At 32.0% G+C, this 17960-nt stretch overlaps 1 protein-coding gene and 3 long non-coding RNA genes across 4 annotated transcripts; 2 read left to right on the top strand and 2 right to left on the bottom strand.

The window, feature by feature from the left end:
- Positions 1-899: 899 nt before the first annotated feature.
- Positions 900-6744, bottom strand: LOC134251638 (uncharacterized). Its single transcript, XR_009988788.1, has 2 exons — positions 6515-6744; positions 900-1025 (listed from the first exon to the last, which is right to left on the bottom strand). It is a non-coding gene; the product is annotated as an uncharacterized LOC134251638 (long non-coding RNA).
- Positions 6745-8046: 1302 nt separating this feature from the next.
- Positions 8047-10847, top strand: LOC134251637 (uncharacterized). The gene is made up of 3 exons (XR_009988787.1): positions 8047-8281; positions 9196-9327; positions 10649-10847. It is a non-coding gene; the product is annotated as an uncharacterized LOC134251637 (long non-coding RNA).
- Positions 10848-11975: 1128 nt separating this feature from the next.
- Positions 11976-13293, top strand: LOC134251639 (uncharacterized). Its single transcript, XR_009988789.1, has 3 exons — positions 11976-12150; positions 12610-12667; positions 13233-13293. It is a non-coding gene; the product is annotated as an uncharacterized LOC134251639 (long non-coding RNA).
- Positions 13294-14601: 1308 nt separating this feature from the next.
- LOC134251635 (uncharacterized) lies at positions 14602-15234 on the bottom strand. Its single transcript, XM_062734039.1, has one exon. It carries the CDS (start codon positions 15232-15234, stop codon positions 14602-14604), a length of 633 nt encoding a protein of 210 aa, XP_062590023.1.
- Positions 15235-17960: the final 2726 nt, after the last annotated feature.

The raw sequence follows: 17960 nt of genomic DNA on the forward strand, positions 1-17960 counted from the left end.
GCAGGACAGGAACAGCGCGTTAGACCGCTCGGCTATCTAGGCAAGTTAAAAACTTGCTTTCGATGCCGATGGAAATCTCACAACGCTGCCCTACACTACACGGTCCGTATATATATATATATATATATATATATATATATATATATATATATATATATATATATATATATATATATATATATATATATATATATATATATATATATATATATATATTTTGCAACAATATTTCTCGTACAGTGTACCAAGACCCATAAAAAACATTTCTTGTGTAAATGATAAATGTTTGGTCATTTAATGATGTTAATGAACCCATCTATGGTGATGTAAATTTAGTTTGGTCATGAGATCAAATCTAAGAAAACACAGAAGGCTTTATGGTAGATTTAATCACATGCAAACCATACTTACATCACGATAGAAGTCTTAAATGATTACATAATTAATTTAATTATACACTGTATATTCAATTGAGACTAATTGACAATCCATAGTACAGTATGTACTAAAGTTCTACACCCGTGAAATGAAATATAAACCCCAATGGTAGAAATTGTTAAATAAACTTGTCTACCAATTATGATGTCACTCTAAAAATTTTTAATTGTTTATGACTGAATAATTAATTTAGGTCACATGACAAACCATTAAATATCCCATACTTAGCTAGTGTTATTCAGAAAAATTATTTACAAAAGTAAATTTTGTGTTTTAATGTAAATACATGTACCTCTAAAAACCCTCTCCATTCACAAAGTTAAATTATTATTTTTTATAATCATGATGATACTCAGAAATGTTGTATTACATGTACACAAGGCCAGTGTGCGTCTTGTGACCCTGCTGGTTTTTTTTTTCATATGTCACACAAAAGGTATTTTTTTAGAAAATACAAAGAGTCATGGTCTAAAAATATAATGGTTTAATGGACATAGATACAAATTAAAATCCTCTTGTTAATGTCATATAAATGATGAATTGGCACCAAAGAATCACCACTGCTGATGAATCCAATTTATTGGGACCTGTAACATAGAATAAACATAAATAAATAACATCGATAAACAAATAACATTACTCACATTTGGATCTATAAATTTTTGATGCAAGTCACTGTGATGTAGGCAACCAAATTCATACAATATCAAGTATTTTTTTTATCTAATCAAATTCAAAATAATAACTGGAATTAAATTATATTTAACTTAAGTTCTTAAACGGTCGAATGATTTTCATTCCTTAACCGAAAGTTATTTTTTTTGGTACCTACATAGAACTTGATATCCTGTACATAATTTTCACCCTAAACTTAACATGCTTAGAGTGTTGCGTTTGTTTTGATTGTGAGTATATATATATTCTCCTAACAGACTAGGCGGTTAACTTAATTTTTATAAACTTACACAAGTTACATATACATAACTATACATGTGTCAATTTGTCTCCCTGGGCCTCATCAGTCAGAGAAGAGATCAAACTGAGACATCAAAATAGACAAAATATTCCCCTGATACCTTCCTGGTTTTCATAATTTCAAAAATTTTTAATTATTCTCATTCATAACTTAAACATTTGTCTTCAACTTTTACATAAAAACTCATTCATTGTGAGATCATTTTTGTACAGAGTAATAAATTTCTAAAAAAAATAATAATTTGACACAACCAGGAAAGTTTCGGCCCATGTATACTATCTTCCTGCAGCAACACAACAACACATATGTGAGTATGATTAGATTTCGTAATAAAATTGGATTTAAATCAATTTTTAAAAGGTAGACAACATGCAACTTGACACTGGCCTAGAGCGGACGGAGAATGCTCATCTACCATTGCCAGTCTACTACTGGACTGACTTTATGCCAGTTGCAGTTGTCAACTATGCTGAAATTGAATTTATAGTTGTAAAATTAATTAGTTTTATAGTTATATTCTATCTCATTTAAAATCATGATATTGATTTTATATTCTTTGGAGAATAAAAAAAGGGAAATGATTCAAGCATAGATTTAGTGTATTTATGACAGATTGAAAGTATGTCTAATAAAAAAAATAAGAGAACGCATTGATAAAAGTAAATAACACGACTGAAATGTTAGATGGAGACTGAACTTTTCTTTTCCCATGCCTAAGAACAACTAAGCCCTAAAAAGGAGTCAAAAATATCCCTTTCCATACAGATATTATTATTACATGTATATAGCCATGACCATTGAATTTGGGAAATAGATTCTTAAAAAAGTTTTTTAGTTCTCTTTATCCTCATTTGTATGGTGTTGTCCACCTGTGAATATTATGCTGTGTTTTTTTCCATCACTTCCAACAACTGTTATCCTCCTACCATAAAGTGATGGAGGAATCCTATACCAGGAAGGTAGACCTTGAGGATCATTAATATTAATGACTGGACCTTGTGTTTCTGATGGTAAAACAGGGAGTTCATTTGTATGTACTAGTCTCAATGGGGGATATGGTGCAACAGAGGGCCCTGACCTTTGATCTTGTTCTATTCCATCAGAAGGAGCAGCGTTTTGACCTGGTTGATTATGTTACTGAAGCCATTTAAGGACATTATCTTTTTCTTGTTTGGGAGGGTTTCCTCAAAAAATCTTTTCTCTTTCTACCCGGATTCTTGATAGTGGGCATTTTCTTTATCATGTACATTTTTTTTATGCCTATTTAGATTTGCCTTATCGTGAAATGTCTTCTTACAAATTGAACATTGATTTTTTTCAAAGCTATTTGTCTTTTGTAAGTCATTAGAGGATTTTCAGTAAGTATGGATTGTTTGAAAGTAATTGTTAAGTGTTTTTAAGTGAGGATTTTCAGAGAAATGATTAATTTCTTGGTTATTTGTATCCTTACTTGAAACTAGTGAATCTAAATCAATTTTCTTACATGCTGCATATTCTAAATTCCAATGATATTTACTTTTTATTCCAACTGAATGGGGTTGTGAAATTCTCCTATGTATTGGTACAGTTTCAGTTACCAATTCATAGTGCCCCCCACCAGGCCTTGTCAAAATTAAATGAATATGCGAATTAGAATTGCCAAAATTCAACAACCATCATCAGAGTGTTAGTTAGAAAGACTGAAATTGTTTGTTGGTAATGATGGGAATTGAACCCATGTCTGCAACTATCCTTACATTACCAGTTCTTAGAGAGTATTTCTTTAGTATAATTAATACAGAACAGCCACCACCTTTTAGTCAAGATAGTACAAAAAAAAATTACCTCTGACTTTTGAGAGTTAATAGACTTTCTTGTAATTAGTAAATGCCATTATCTGCACCTTAAGCCATCCTACCAAAATTAGGACATAATGTTCTAAATTTCCTATATAAGATCAACAATATACCGCCTGTCATTATTTTTAAACATTGGGTTGGAATACAGGGAAATTGCTAAACTCTGTTGACAAATTAATTAAAAAATACTTTACGTTTGTGACAGAGGAAGATTATATTTAAATTCAATATTGTGGAGGTTGTCATTCAAGTATTCTTCTTAAAAAAACATCTACTTGTAGATTAACACAAAAAGTAAAAAATGTTGCACAGGAAATGTCAAGTGCTGTCAAATGATCAAATTTGACAGCACTGTCTATCTTCTTTAACGATGAGTTTCATACACTGATCAACAATTATGCACTTAATATATGTACTTATCCTGTCTCTGATAAAAATCTAGAAATTTCATTGGCTGAGAGCAATACTGTATTAAACGATGTTATGCTGTCTACCCACCTTACATTGCTAATGTGCCCCCTCCACATGACCTACCCACCTTACATTGCTAATGTGCCCCCTCCACATGACCTACCCACCACATATTTAAAATTCATTCGGATTGCTCTGTTCCCAAAACTTTAACCTGGTCTCTTGTATGGAAAATATAGGTCAGATCCAGCATCCCAAGCAAGTTTGATCCTAAGATGCATCATCCATGCAAGTTTGGTTTAGCTAGGGCTTATAGTTACTTGGGAATGAAAATGTAGGTCAGATCCAGCACCCGAAGCAAGTCTGGTAGTGTACATCTCTAGATGCATCATCCATGCAAGTTTGGTTCAGATAGGGCTAATAGCTACTTGGGAATGGACTTGCTCCTAAAACTTTAACCTGGGACGCCGGGGGTATAGCATAAGCTCATCTCGACTTCGTTGAGGTGAGCTAAAAAAGTAAAAAAAAAACTTACTTGAGAAAAGTTACACAAATCCTGAAAGGAACTAGTGCAAATAATGTCTTAGTACTTATCCAGGCTAAAATATTCCAGATATAACCACAGGCCTTTGGATCGCTTAAAAAAAATTGTGTGTGTAAAAAAAATAAAGGTACTACTGAACTCTTACACTGGGTACCTAATTTCGCTAATAAAATATTTTTTATTCGAATGCTCTAAAATTCTACTTTTTATTTAAATCTATTCATAGATAAACATTCTTCAATTCTACCAAAGCTCATTCCGAAATTCCATATATTTCTTGAGATATTCTGAAATCAATTTCAAAAATGACCTACTTTCTTTTACTCGACATTAGCTTGGGCCCCTGGCCATTCACATGTAAACAAATGGTGTTTGAAGTGCGGCGAAGACTTGCATAGTATTCGCAATATCTTTCAACAATTTAAAGTTGATTTCTTACTCCAGATTGTAATGTCAAGTCCTTAATAATATTCCTTTCGCGAAAAATTAATTTGAAAACGTCTACATCAACAACTACCGCCATGTTGATTATAATTGTGAATGAAGCCATGGTAGAATGAAATTTTCCCGAAATGCATTATATACCTTTCGATTTTCAAAACAATTAGACAGCTAAAATGTTGTTTATGACTTAGTTACACCAAATGATCAATTTAAAGAAAAACCTTGTAAAGCTTGAATGCAAATGAGCAAATATTCATTGAGTTTAGAATAAATTCCGGGGAAAATTTGTCCCGTCGTTCTTGCTTTACAATTAGTGAAGGCCCAAGCTGATGTCGAGTAAAAAGATTATTGTAAATTTGGGAATTAATTTCAGAATATCTCGAGAAGTATAAGGAACTACGGAATGAACTTTGGTAGTAATGAAGATTGTTTATATTTGAATAGATATAGATAGAAAGTAAAATTATAAAGCATTTGATTTAAAAGAATATTATTGGCGAAAGTAGGTACCCCATGAAAAGAGTTCCATACCTTTATTTTTTTTTTTCAACAACTCAATTTTTTTTCTAAGCGATCTAAAGGCCTGTGAGATATAACCATGGAAATTGAGTTCAGAGAGGGCAAACAAACATTGATTCAAAGTCTGAAGACTAAACTGGATTGTATGTAAAATCATTGCTCACTGGGGATAAATAGATTTCATTATTTGCTGTGTTAAGATTAAGGTTAAGATTTCAAAGAAAAAAGATGAGGAAAAAAGACCCAAAACACTACGTTAAGGGCAGTCATCATATGTAAAAAAAATAATTCTGATGAAATATATTTCTAAAAGGTTACAATTTCCTGCACACTACTATATCATCTGTTTGAGCGTAACCCAATATGACAAAAAAAAATAATAAAAATTAAAAAATTAACAAAGAACAAACATACAGACCCCCAAACACAAAAAGAAAAACAAAGGGCCAAATGTCCTAAGCCATCACTTGAGTATAAAAAAACAATCCATAAAGGATCTATAAAGTATTAACTAAAAGCTGCAAAAAGAACTCAGGTTAATATCTATTACAAATTAATTTTTAATCTCATCAAATGATGCATTAAAACCAAAATTAAATTATATTAAATTATATTGAAGACTTATGATGGTTTTGTTGTTCTTGAGAAGATTTCAAAATGATCTTTCCTATACATTTTTAAGTACAACTTTGGCCACATGTTCAATGTATCCCCTCCGTATTCCAAGAGGTCAAAATTTGAATAAATTTAAAGAACATTATCAAAAGATGCTTCCATATAAAAGAGAGGAATCATGGCTTTCTTGAAAATAAGCACACACCCGCAGCAACAGAAAAAAACAGCTCATGCTTTTGGTAAATAATTATTATACAAAATTTCAGACAAATCCATGCTTTAAACAGCAAAGAAATCAAAATCAAACCTACAGACAGATATGCCATTCCACTAAAACCCTCCCTTCATTTGTGGAGGTGTAACAATGCTAAGAGGCATATTCACCATCACTATTTTAGTAGTTCAAAGTAGAAAAATTGCATTTATATTCATTGGACACAGTTAAAATCGTTTGCACATGACTATTCCAATATGCATATCTCTTACTCTATAACATCAATCTTCCACAAAAGATGATTCTTCTTTACTGCTATCACAGCAATAACTATCTTCTCATCTGTTAAAAATGATACTGGCATTCCCATGGTATAAAACGAAAGTTGAATAGTAATTTGAAGTTTGATCCCGATCAAAATTCAGACAAAGAAAAACACAAGACAAATAGACACTTTTTGATCATGAAAGCTCACATGAGTCATAGCTCATGTCAGCTTTTTTAAAAATTAATACCAGGATAAGTATAGAGGTTGGCACATGTCAAATCTACCATGATGATCTTCAAGGAAGTTGATCATGTGTCCACCCCATACCTACATCCTGATAGATTTTAAAATTGATATATACATGTCTATATATATATATATATATATTATAATGAAGATCATTGGTAACTTTACCAATCAAGAAGTATGCTCAACTTACTTGTGAATTTGATTTCAAAGGAAGGAGTCAATGGGTCTCTAAAAATAAAAATCAAAAGCAAGCTTAATTTTAATTTACATCTTTTTAAACCTAAAATTATGTGTTTAAAAAAAAGACACAAAACTGAGGAGTAAAAGTCAACTTGTTGAGCCTATCCTGGAAGCAAAGATATTTTGTTATATGTGGTTTATGATATGGCTCTAATGCAAATGACATTTTTAAATATAACATATAGTTTCACTGACTGTTTTTTCAAGCACATAATTTATTTTCATAATATTTTTAACAGCAATTCAACAGAAATTTCTTTTCATTTATTCATTATTTTTAACTCACCTCTCCAAGTAGTTAATTCTGCAAAGAAATGCCAGCAAGCTACAATATTAAAATATTAGTTATTACCATGATTACAAAGTTATCTTTATAGCTAACTTTAATGTGAAATATTACAACTACATTGTACGTTACAAAACTTTAATTGCTGTTGCAATACCACTCTAGGTTAATTCATTTCTTGAAAATAAAGAGCTCAATCATTTTACTCAATTACATTTGTATTGTACATGCTGTAGGTCAAAGGATTTTTAGGGGTTAACAATAAACTGATTTAAAAATACATATTGATATTTACCTGAATCCAATATACAAACATGTATTAAGTTTTGCACCTTTTTGATAGTATACATAGGAATATCATTGGCATGCGCCCAGGTAAAATCTCTGAACAGACAAGATGTAAAGTAAAACACTTTCTGTAGTTATCCACCATTGATATATTACATGAACCATACTTACAGGAACAGGAAACAGAAAATCACTGCCGTAATTGCCATGCAGCATTCCAGTAGTGACAAAAAAATACACTGCTATCTATAAAACATGCATACATTTATTAACATTGCATTAATAGTTATTAATAATGACTATAAGTTGAGTTGTAAAAACAGTGTTTATACGCAAATCCTTAGAGTATGGTCATTTCAAGCAAAATGCAATGATCTAAATTGACAAAAATTTACAGAGTGATCAAAGTCATTGACACTGGACCTAGGCCCTTGGAATTGGGAATTTAACATTTTATCAATACTTTCTTATCAACATGGGTACATCCCACTAATTATTTTTAGAATCGGTAGGAGAAGAAAGTAGTGCAGAAAAAATTACAAGTTCCTTAAATTGCAGACTTGCATAAAAAAAATTGGGCAGGTGTACTGAACTGAGCCTCACACTTGTTGATAAGGAGTATCTTTCCTACCAAAAAAGCTTTGAAAATGTAATTTATCAAGAAGATCAGCCGAATTATTTTGTGTATTATAACGCCATTGAGAATTCTGAAATTCCCCTACTTTCACTTTCATTTTTAGAGGTTCCCGCAGACAGACGCATTTTGCCGGAAAACGAATCTGACATGCCACCTCGAGATTTTAACCAAGGACAGACAAGTTGATGTGCTTTGATTTGAGGGGTCACTCACTACCGAACGAAAATTAGGGACATCGCTATGAGAAGAAACGTTAACATTGTCGCCTATGGGAAAACAATTAGTGGACTGTACCCATATTAGGAAGCCTATAAGTAAGTGAAAGATGTCATAAATCTTGAATTTATTTCAAAGTTGTTGTTTTCTATTATTTTCAATTGTTCAAATTTATGAAAAAAACAATTCTTATATTGTTGATACACATTTTTAAACAAATTGATTCATGAATAAAGGGTCTAGCCCCCCCCCCCCACCCCCCGGGAACAGTCAACATGTATCACCCCTTGTTTACACATGTATCATGTAGATTAAATGTATCGATTTATATAATTTATTTATTCAGAATCATAAATGTATAATTTGATTAAGAAGCAATTATGTAGAAGTACATGCTCCACTGTGGTTTATTTTCAATACACAAAAATTCACAAATGAGTTCGGGATCGGTATTCAATCGGGGTCAAGGTCGAAGTGAAAGTAGACTTAGCAGAAACTGTTCAGGGAAGTGTTAAGCAGTATATAGGTGATGGGTATTTGTATTTTACACAGGAGGTAAGAGGTATACCCTAGTACAATATTTGTAAACAACAATTTAATGTTTTTGGAACATGTCGATGATCGGCGCGTCACATACTTGACATACATCATTTCAGATCAGTTGCGCGGTCAAGCTGGGTACAGTTGTCTGGGAGTTAAACGATGTGTGTGAACATGCACATTAACTGATTTTTCTCATATTTTTTAGCAATTGCATTACATGTATTTGTTGAATGTTCAATTATTGTCAGTAAAACATGATTTTTACCTATATAATTCTGCTGAATTTACTTAATTACCAATGTAAACAGTGTGATTTCAGGTGGGAGCAAATTAATCATTTTTTAAATTAATTAATTTCAAGTAATGGGCATAAAAGGAATATGGTAAAAATTGTACGTGTTGAATGTCTGTGTGTCTGTCTGTCTGCAAATGTTATATTGTACCATTTATTGTATTGATTTTTTTTTAGGTTTATGGTGATTGGTACAGGAAAAACATGAGGTCCATGCAGATGGTGTTTAAAACTATTGGCCAGCAAATGCACACCCATTTGAATACATCTTGAAAAAGAACCAGCAAAATGTGACAGTCGGCAAAATATGTAAGTTTAAGTTTTGCTAAAAAAAATTTCATTAGAGTGGGGGGATGGGGTGGGGGTGAGGAAATTTACATATCAAATAGGTGATCAGAATGTGAAAGTATTTAGCTATAACTAATCTGTACATGCACTGCTATATACATTTTGCAGCTCATATAGATTTTCTTTTCTTATTTAAGATTTTCAAATTAATTAGATCTACATCTTTGTATATTACACGGATATAAGAATTGAAATTTCATGAATATTTGACAGTCAAAATTATGTGATTTGTCAGGAAATTCAAAATTTTGTCTCATTTTCCTACAAATTACAAAATGGTTACCATGGAAACAAAACAACTTTAGTGAACTATTTATTTAATCTGCAACACCCCATATTTTTATTTTTTAAAGTAAATAATAGTATATAAGCACTGATTTTGTCTTAAATGAAAAGTACGGGAAAAGTAATGATACGCATGTATTGAGCTATCCATTATTATGATGTCATTGTGACGTCATAGATGAGTAAATTTGCATTGGTATAAAAATTGCTTTGAAACAAATGATTCTATATAGGATTATAAAGGCTTATAACTTTTTCATTCATAGTCCAAATTTCATGAATGATACATCAATGGACAGGAAATAATAAGTACTTTTTTATTTTACTACTTTCGGGGTATTTGTGAACTTCATTTTTTTTTTCATTTCTGGAGAAACTATGAATTAGAGGGTGAAAAGTGGTCATATTTTGTGCGGAAATACATTAATTTTTTAAAATAAGTGAAATTGACCCAATTACGTGCTTGATTATGATTTGACTATATGTATTGAAAGATATGAAGGTGATTAAGAATAGTATAAATGTGTCGATAGGCTAAAATTTGACTCAAAATTTGGGTGCAGTTTTGGCTAGATTGGAGCATTTTTTAAGGATATTACACATAGAACTGTAAATGCTGTAAAATCTTAATTAATTGTTGAATTTTCATGAAACTTGGCATGATGTCTCTACTTATGCTCTAGATTGACAAACAGTGTGAAATATTGTAAAATCAAAAAAATGCTTTTTCATATTGGGTACATCCCACTAATTATTTTTAGAATCGGTAGGAGAAGAAAGTAGTGCAGAAAAAATTACAAGTTCCTTAAATTGCAGACTTGCATAAAAAAATTGGGCAGGTGTACTGAACTGAGCCTCACACTTGTTGATAAGGAGTATCTTTCCTACCAAAAAAGCTTTGAAAATGTAATTTATCAAAAAGATCAGCCGAATTATTTTGTGTATTATAACGCCATTGAGAATTCTGAAATTACCCTACTTTCACTTTCATTTTTAGAGGTTCCCGCAGACAGACGCATTTTGCCGGAAAACGAATCTGACATGCCACCTCGAGATTTTAACCAAGGACAGACAAGTTGATGTGCTTTGATTTGAGGGGTCACTCACTACCGAACGAAAATTAGGGACATCGCTATGAGAAGAAACGTTAACATTGTCGCCTATGGGAAAACAATTAGTGGACTGTACCCACATGATCAAAGCATGTATTTTTGGTAAAGAAATTGAGTACACACAAGTATTTCCTAAAATTTACTGAATTCTTTGAGAATTCTGGTCAAATGTGTCACCAGGCAAGTAATTAGTAAATATTCAAGGGTTGCTTTCATTTCTTTTGAGATAAAACATACATTTCTTATCAAAGCATGTGTTTTTGGTAAAGAAATTGAGTGCACACAAGTATTTCCTAAAATTTACTGAATTCTTTGAGAATTCTGGTCAAATGTGTCACCAGGCAAGTAATTAGTAAATATTCAAGGGTTGCTTTCATTTCTTTTGGGATAAAACATGCATTTCTTATCAAAGCATGTGTTTTTGGTAAAGAAATTGAGTGCACACAAGTATTTCCTAAAATGTACTGAATTCTTTGAGAATTCTGGTCAAATGTGTCACCAGGCAAGTAATTAGTAAATATTCAAGGGTTGCTTTCATTTCTTTTGGGATAAAACATACATTTCTTATCAAATCATGTATTTTTGGTAAAGAAATTGAGTACACACAAGTATTTTCTAAAATTTACTAAATTCTTTGAGAATTTTTGTTAAATGTGTCACTAAGTAAGAAATAAGTTAATATTCAAGGGTTGCTTTCATTTCTTTTGGGATAAAACACACATTTCTTATAAAAGCATGTATTGTTGGTAAAGAAATTGAGTACACACAAGTATTTTCTAAAGTTTACTGAATTCTTTGAGAATTTTTGTTAAATGTGTCACTAAGTAAGAAATTAGTTAATATTCAAGGGTTGCTTTCATTTCTTTTGGGATAAAACACACATTTCTTATAAAAGCATGTATTGTTGGTAAAGAAATTGAGTACACACAAGTATTTCACAAATTTTCACTGAATTATTTCATATTTCTCGTTAAATGTGTCGCCTGGCAAGTAATTAATCAATGTTCACTGTTTGCTTTGACATCTAATAGTATAAAATGAACTAACCAGGAGGAAAAACATCTCTGCGAAAATTCCCAGCGTCTCTTCTTAGAGCCATATTAAAAGGGAAGAATGCGCATGCGCGAACGGAACTGAGGACTGCGCATGCGCGAAAGCCTAGTCCTAAGGTTGTAAACAGTCGCTTTCGGAAGAATTTGGGAATGTAAACAGCGAAGAGTCCAGTCATCGAAAAACCGTTTTTCTTCAGCTTGTTTGGATGATTTAACCGATTCTTACTTGTGTAAAAGTGTGATAACATCTTTTTCTGTTAAATATGCTCTGTTTATTTGGATAATTCCACAGGAACCGTCAACAGCGGACTTGAATTGAAGATGTGCGAGATCATGTAAGTATACTGAAAACTGCAAACTGTAAATGTTTTCATTTTTATACATATTTATCCCTTTAAACAATGTTCTAATGTCTTAAACTATAAACATTTTATTCTAATTAATATAAACAAAAATTGGGTGTAGTAGTGTAGACGGAAGGGGATAAATATTTACAAATAATCTGTCATATGATTCAATCAGCTATCAATGAGCCCTAAGACTAAAACAATCATATGTATTATGCCTTAATCAGGTTGTTACTCTTATCATTTCCCTAATAAGGTCAGAAAATAGTTTCTTTTGTTTCAATGTAATTTATAATACATGAATGTAGAATCATCATGACCATTTCTAATGCTACTGCTAAATGTTAAATAAGCTCACTCAGCAGTGCACTTACATAGTGTACATGTATGTATGATGTATTGTGAGTTATGAAACCTAAGTTAATCTTTTAATATTCATCATTACAGAGAATGGATTTGCTTGGACTCATGCGTCATCACAGTATAAAGGATTTTAATCTAAAAAGTATGTATGATTTTATTTTTATTATGTATTTTTACATGGTCATTAAAATACATAAACATCATTATCTGAGTTGAGGTGGCATGTATGCAGTTTCTCGGAACAAGTGATTTCTTCTTTCAAAAATCTTGAGAGTAAAAATTGAAATTTATGTTGAATTTTTCTGGTCATCATGTTGTTGTTACATAGATATTTTCTTCTTTTTCATATTCAAATTTCAAGACCAAAAAACAGAAAACCAAGAAAAAACATGAAATAGATAAATACAAGCAGAAAATAGAGAAAAGTAACTAAAACAAATGTATTCATACTTGTTTGCAAGTTGACAAGATAAACTGAATTATAATGTAAAGTTAATTATGTTAAATAAGATATGACTGAGGTTGCAGTATAAGATTTTATTTTTCATGATTTCTAAATGCATCACTTTTGGGGAAGAAATAGGTGAAATTAAAGCCAATTGTACAATCAAAAACATTTAAAATTTTAAATGTGTATGAAACGTGTATGACAAAGTTTACAATCTACATGCCTATAATGTTTTTTTTCTTTATTTCAGGAAAATGAGGAAATCCTGCACATTTGAAGCTGTAAGAATGCAGTTCATGCCATATGCTGTTAGAGTACATGTAAATGATGAAAAATGTTCAAACCAATGTCAAAGAGTCCCAAGTCTGAAATCATGGTGCTTTTATTAAAGAGATCAGTGTGTGTTTTCTGTGAATTGCTGACATTTGTGTAACTGTTCGGTTTATGACCATCTCTCTGACAATAACTCTGACATTTGAATTTCAATTTGATTGACGGATAAGGAAGCCAAATCTTATGCATGTAAAACATGATACAACTGTAATAAAAACATTGATAAACTTAAATTTAAACAAAATTCATGTACATGTATCTGATCTTTGCATTGAATTTATAAATGCTGTACATCATGTACATGGATACTTTTAATAACTCTGTCTCATGGTAATGGAATATTCAATTGAATTGTTAAACATTGTTGAGGAATCACCTTGAATAAAAATATTGTGAACTTGATAAAATATTTTTCCTTATTTAAACGCTGAAATTTTAAGATTAAATGTCAAGGTCAAAAACAAGGTTTACTCAAGAATGTGTTATAAATGCTGTAAATACTGTGAATTCTTATGGATGTTTTATAAGATCTAAGGAATGTGTGGAGCATTTTAATATTTCTCAATAAGACGCATTCAAGATCAATTAATGGCAAGGTCAAATACAAACCTGGTGTAACGTCCGAGCAATTGTCAGATAAATTAATTAATCCAAGGTAGCAATAATATGTAAAATATAAGTAAACGCTCAATGCGTAATCCAGGTATTTAATCGCCCCCGGCGATTTACTCTCTCCTTGAAAATCAAAAGTCAGTATCGGTTTAAGTTTTATTTACACATAATCATAGTCAAGAATAATCCAAAATCAACACAATAAACACTGTATAATTAATCCTGAAACAATATTTGAGCGAAGTATATCCCAGCACAACTATATCAAAACTGCGTCCCCGTATCGAATAAGTACCCGTATATATACTAAATGACCATCACTCCTAAGGAGTGATGGGGTATAAACAAAGGACCGTCACTCCTAATGAGTGACCGGGTGTAAACAAACTATTCTAAAAATAGAACGATTGGGGTTACATAAATACTGTAGAATATTAACTTAACAATTAAAATTATAAATTTAGAAAAAGAGTGACTTCAAAATAAGTAACAACTTCCCCCGCCTAAGAATTTTGACTCCGCTCAAAGATTATGTACATACAAACATACAACATTTTCAAATGCAAAAATAGTAATGATAATATAAAACGTTCAATTACAGTCAATTATTTACAAACTGTCATATTTACACAATAAGATAAAATGGCACAACTGTTCTTGTATCCAGAGTCACTGCATAAAAATCACAAGGTAGAGTTCACGACACGCACGTTACGATTGTTAAAGTGATATGGCACTTCGGTGATAATTTCCATTGCAATGTCAGCAAAGTTCACATTCATTGGGTCCATATTTCTGGAGTGCGCGATGAATGTGTTACGCACGACTTCTGAGGTCCCGTCCGGATACACAGTCTCGGTCTTAATCAGAGTTAACGAAATCACGGTCGTCTCAGAGGTACTTCCGGTTTCGTTAGTAGTGTCCATGTCACTATCCTCTGTCGGCACCGCGGACTCGTATTCTTCATCTTCCATATATTGTTCGTGGTCCTCTCCCCGAAAGTCAAAGTCACTATCCCCGCACAGAAAGTCGTCAACATTTACTGCTGGCTCCTCGCGCATAATGTCCTCTAGCAATGACGAACTCACTGATAGGATGTCGCGATTATCCGGGTTAGGGTCAGTCACCATCTTTTCCAACTCTTCTTCGTCTGACGATACATTCTCGTACTCCAGTTCACACGTTTCATCAGAAGAAATGTCACTATACTGGTCACTGAGAACTGTCACATACACGGGTTTCCTCGACTCACTCATCATGTCGCGCGTCATCTCTGTCCTGTCACACTTTGTCATTTCAGCCTTAGCCTGCTCCATAGTTAGTTTATGTACATTAAACAAATGTCTCCGTAAATTAAAAAGTCTACCAAAAGGTCGTTGGCAAAAATTACACTTCACAATCTGGATTCTTGAAGAATGCTGTTCTCTCTTATGTTGGTTCAACGCACTAATTGAATTAAATTGAATTCCGCATTGGTCACAAACAGCTATTCGCATTGAAAATAAACTAGAACTGGTTAGTCTCTGAATCTGGCAGGTCTCTTTAGTACCCGTCCTCTTCTGGTCATCCTCAACTCGGCTTCTGATTGGTCGAAATTTCTAGCGGGGGCGGCTATTGTTTCGGCATTTCTTTGAAGTCTCGGTAGCGCACGACCGCTGTCTAGACTACTGTCCTCCCGCGCTCTAGGCGTTTGATCCGCCGACAACGTCTGGTCAGGGTATTCGTCTGGGTAGATCCTCGGGTCACTGGTTGTTTTAGATCCCCGATAGAGTTTAATATTATCCGAATGAATAATAACTGGTTTTGATGTTTTGGAAAGTTGAATTTGATACAATACATCACTTAATCGTTTTATAACTGTCCATGGTCCTGTCCATTTTCTAGCTAATTTTGCTTTAGTTCCCATAATGATTTTTGGTTGACTTCGGCGAACTAAATCTCCAATATCGTAATTCACTGAATGTACATTCCTATTGTAATAGTGTTTCTGGCGTTCACAATTCTTTCCGGTTACTTCCCTTACAATGTCGTACATTTCATTCAAAGAATTTTCCAGTCCTTGCACATATTCCGCTTGATACACTGAATTTCTTTTTCCGTCAAAGTTCTTGGTTATAAGGTCAACAGGTAAGGTAATTTCTTCGCCAAATACCATCCGATAGGGCGTAATTCCCGTTGTTTCGTGTATTGTACTGTTGTACGCAAATACCATTCCATCCACATATTTATCCCAGTCAGTCTGATTCACAGAAATGTATTTAGAAAGCATGTCTTTGATTGTTTTGTTACAGTACCCGCATCGTTATTCTTTACAATTCTATCGTGTTCTATCGTGCGTGTATCCTATCGTATCGTGCGTGTATCCTATCGTATCGTGCGTGTATCCTATCGTATCGTGCGTGTATCCTATCGTATCCTATCGTATCGTGTTTTCCGTTTCTCAGGTTTTGCGTTTTCTATCGTGTTTTCCGTTTATCGTGTAGATCGTTTATCAGGTTCTATCGTGTATCGTGTTTTGCGTTTATCGTGTATATTCGGAAACCCTCGCTTTTTATCTTTACTAAACAAAGAAACTACTGAGCTATTCCGAGTTTCTTTTTCGTTTTGTTAATAAAAATAAGATTAATTCAACCGAAAAAGAGAAAATAAAGTTTTATCCATTTCTTTTTCATCAATATAAGAAATATTAAAGCGTAGAAGGAAAAAAATTAATAGCACATTTCATAAATGAATCAATTGATTTATTAATAAATAATTAAATAAGTAAATAAAATAAATATATCATTGTAAAACAGAAAGTGATTGTCAAAATTTAAACAGTAAGAAGTAAAATTATAAGTAAATCGATTACCTGGTCAATTTTTTTTTTTTAAATAATTTATCGAATTGTATGATTTATTTTGTCAAAATTAAATACATTTAATATGATTTTCTTAAATGAATCAGAGTTACCGGAGAAAGATTTTTGGTAAGCTACGATGTTCGCGTACACAAAAAGCAAATAAATAAATAATAAGCAGGATATTGATATCTATCTTTTTTTCATGCAATATTCTGTTTTTCCTTGTTTATCGTCTGATAACGTTAGTAATATTTTTACGCCTCTGATCTGCATGTATGCACATTTATTAGAAGTCTTGATGTTAGCGGTAACTGGAAATTCCAGAAGCCCCCCGTTTTTTGGAGAATACCTATACAGAAGGGTAGAAGCCCCAATAAAGTGGTAGAAGCCCCATAAAATTCAATGAAATGGGTTACATAAAACCCTAAGGTGATGTTTAAATGAATGATATTGATAACCGTAAATTTTAATCGCCAATTTTACTCCAAAGTCGACAGAAATCGGGCGACATTTCTTCTTGTCTTCATATACCGTACACCACGCCCGATCTAAAATCTCGATCGCTGAAGTCGTTTAGAGTAATCCGTGAAAATCATTACCATTATCTTGATCAAAAGTGAATAATATAATATATGATTTTTATTTTAAAAAAATATATATGAAAGGAAAGTTAAGAATATAAATGAAGCATCAAATATTTACATATTTCCTAAATGAAATAAAATATTAATTATGAACATATTTCATGGCCTGCTTGAATACTTTTATCCACACTGGTTTGCACCTACCAAAAAGAATTTTATATCGAAAATCATTATTGAAAATATGAAAATATTTGTATAGATTACGTGTACTGTTACATAAAAACATTGAGATTTAACCTGTTGATATAGATTACTGTAACAGTGAAAATACTAATTGATTGGGTGTTTTAAATGAATTTAACTAGGCAATTAATAATTAATGAAGTTCCTTTTTGAAAATTCCGATCATTTATAATATAAAATTAAGTTAAATAAATTAATGAATAAAGTGATTTAAGTTGTTAATTTATTTAATTTCAAAGGTATTTGTTTTGGTTTCTTTTTCTTCCAATTGTTTATTTATATTTGAAATTCAGTATTCATGCATTCATTATTATTTTCCAGTTACTTGTTGTAATTTTTTTTTGGTTCTGTTTTATTTTGGGGAGGTTTTTTT

Source organism: Saccostrea cucullata, unplaced genomic scaffold (genome assembly GCF_032062105.1).
Source record: "Saccostrea cucullata isolate Sc308-1 unplaced genomic scaffold, CSIRO_AGI_Scuc_v1 ctg1705, whole genome shotgun sequence".
Classification (NCBI taxonomy): Eukaryota; Metazoa; Mollusca; class Bivalvia; order Ostreida; family Ostreidae; genus Saccostrea; species Saccostrea cuccullata.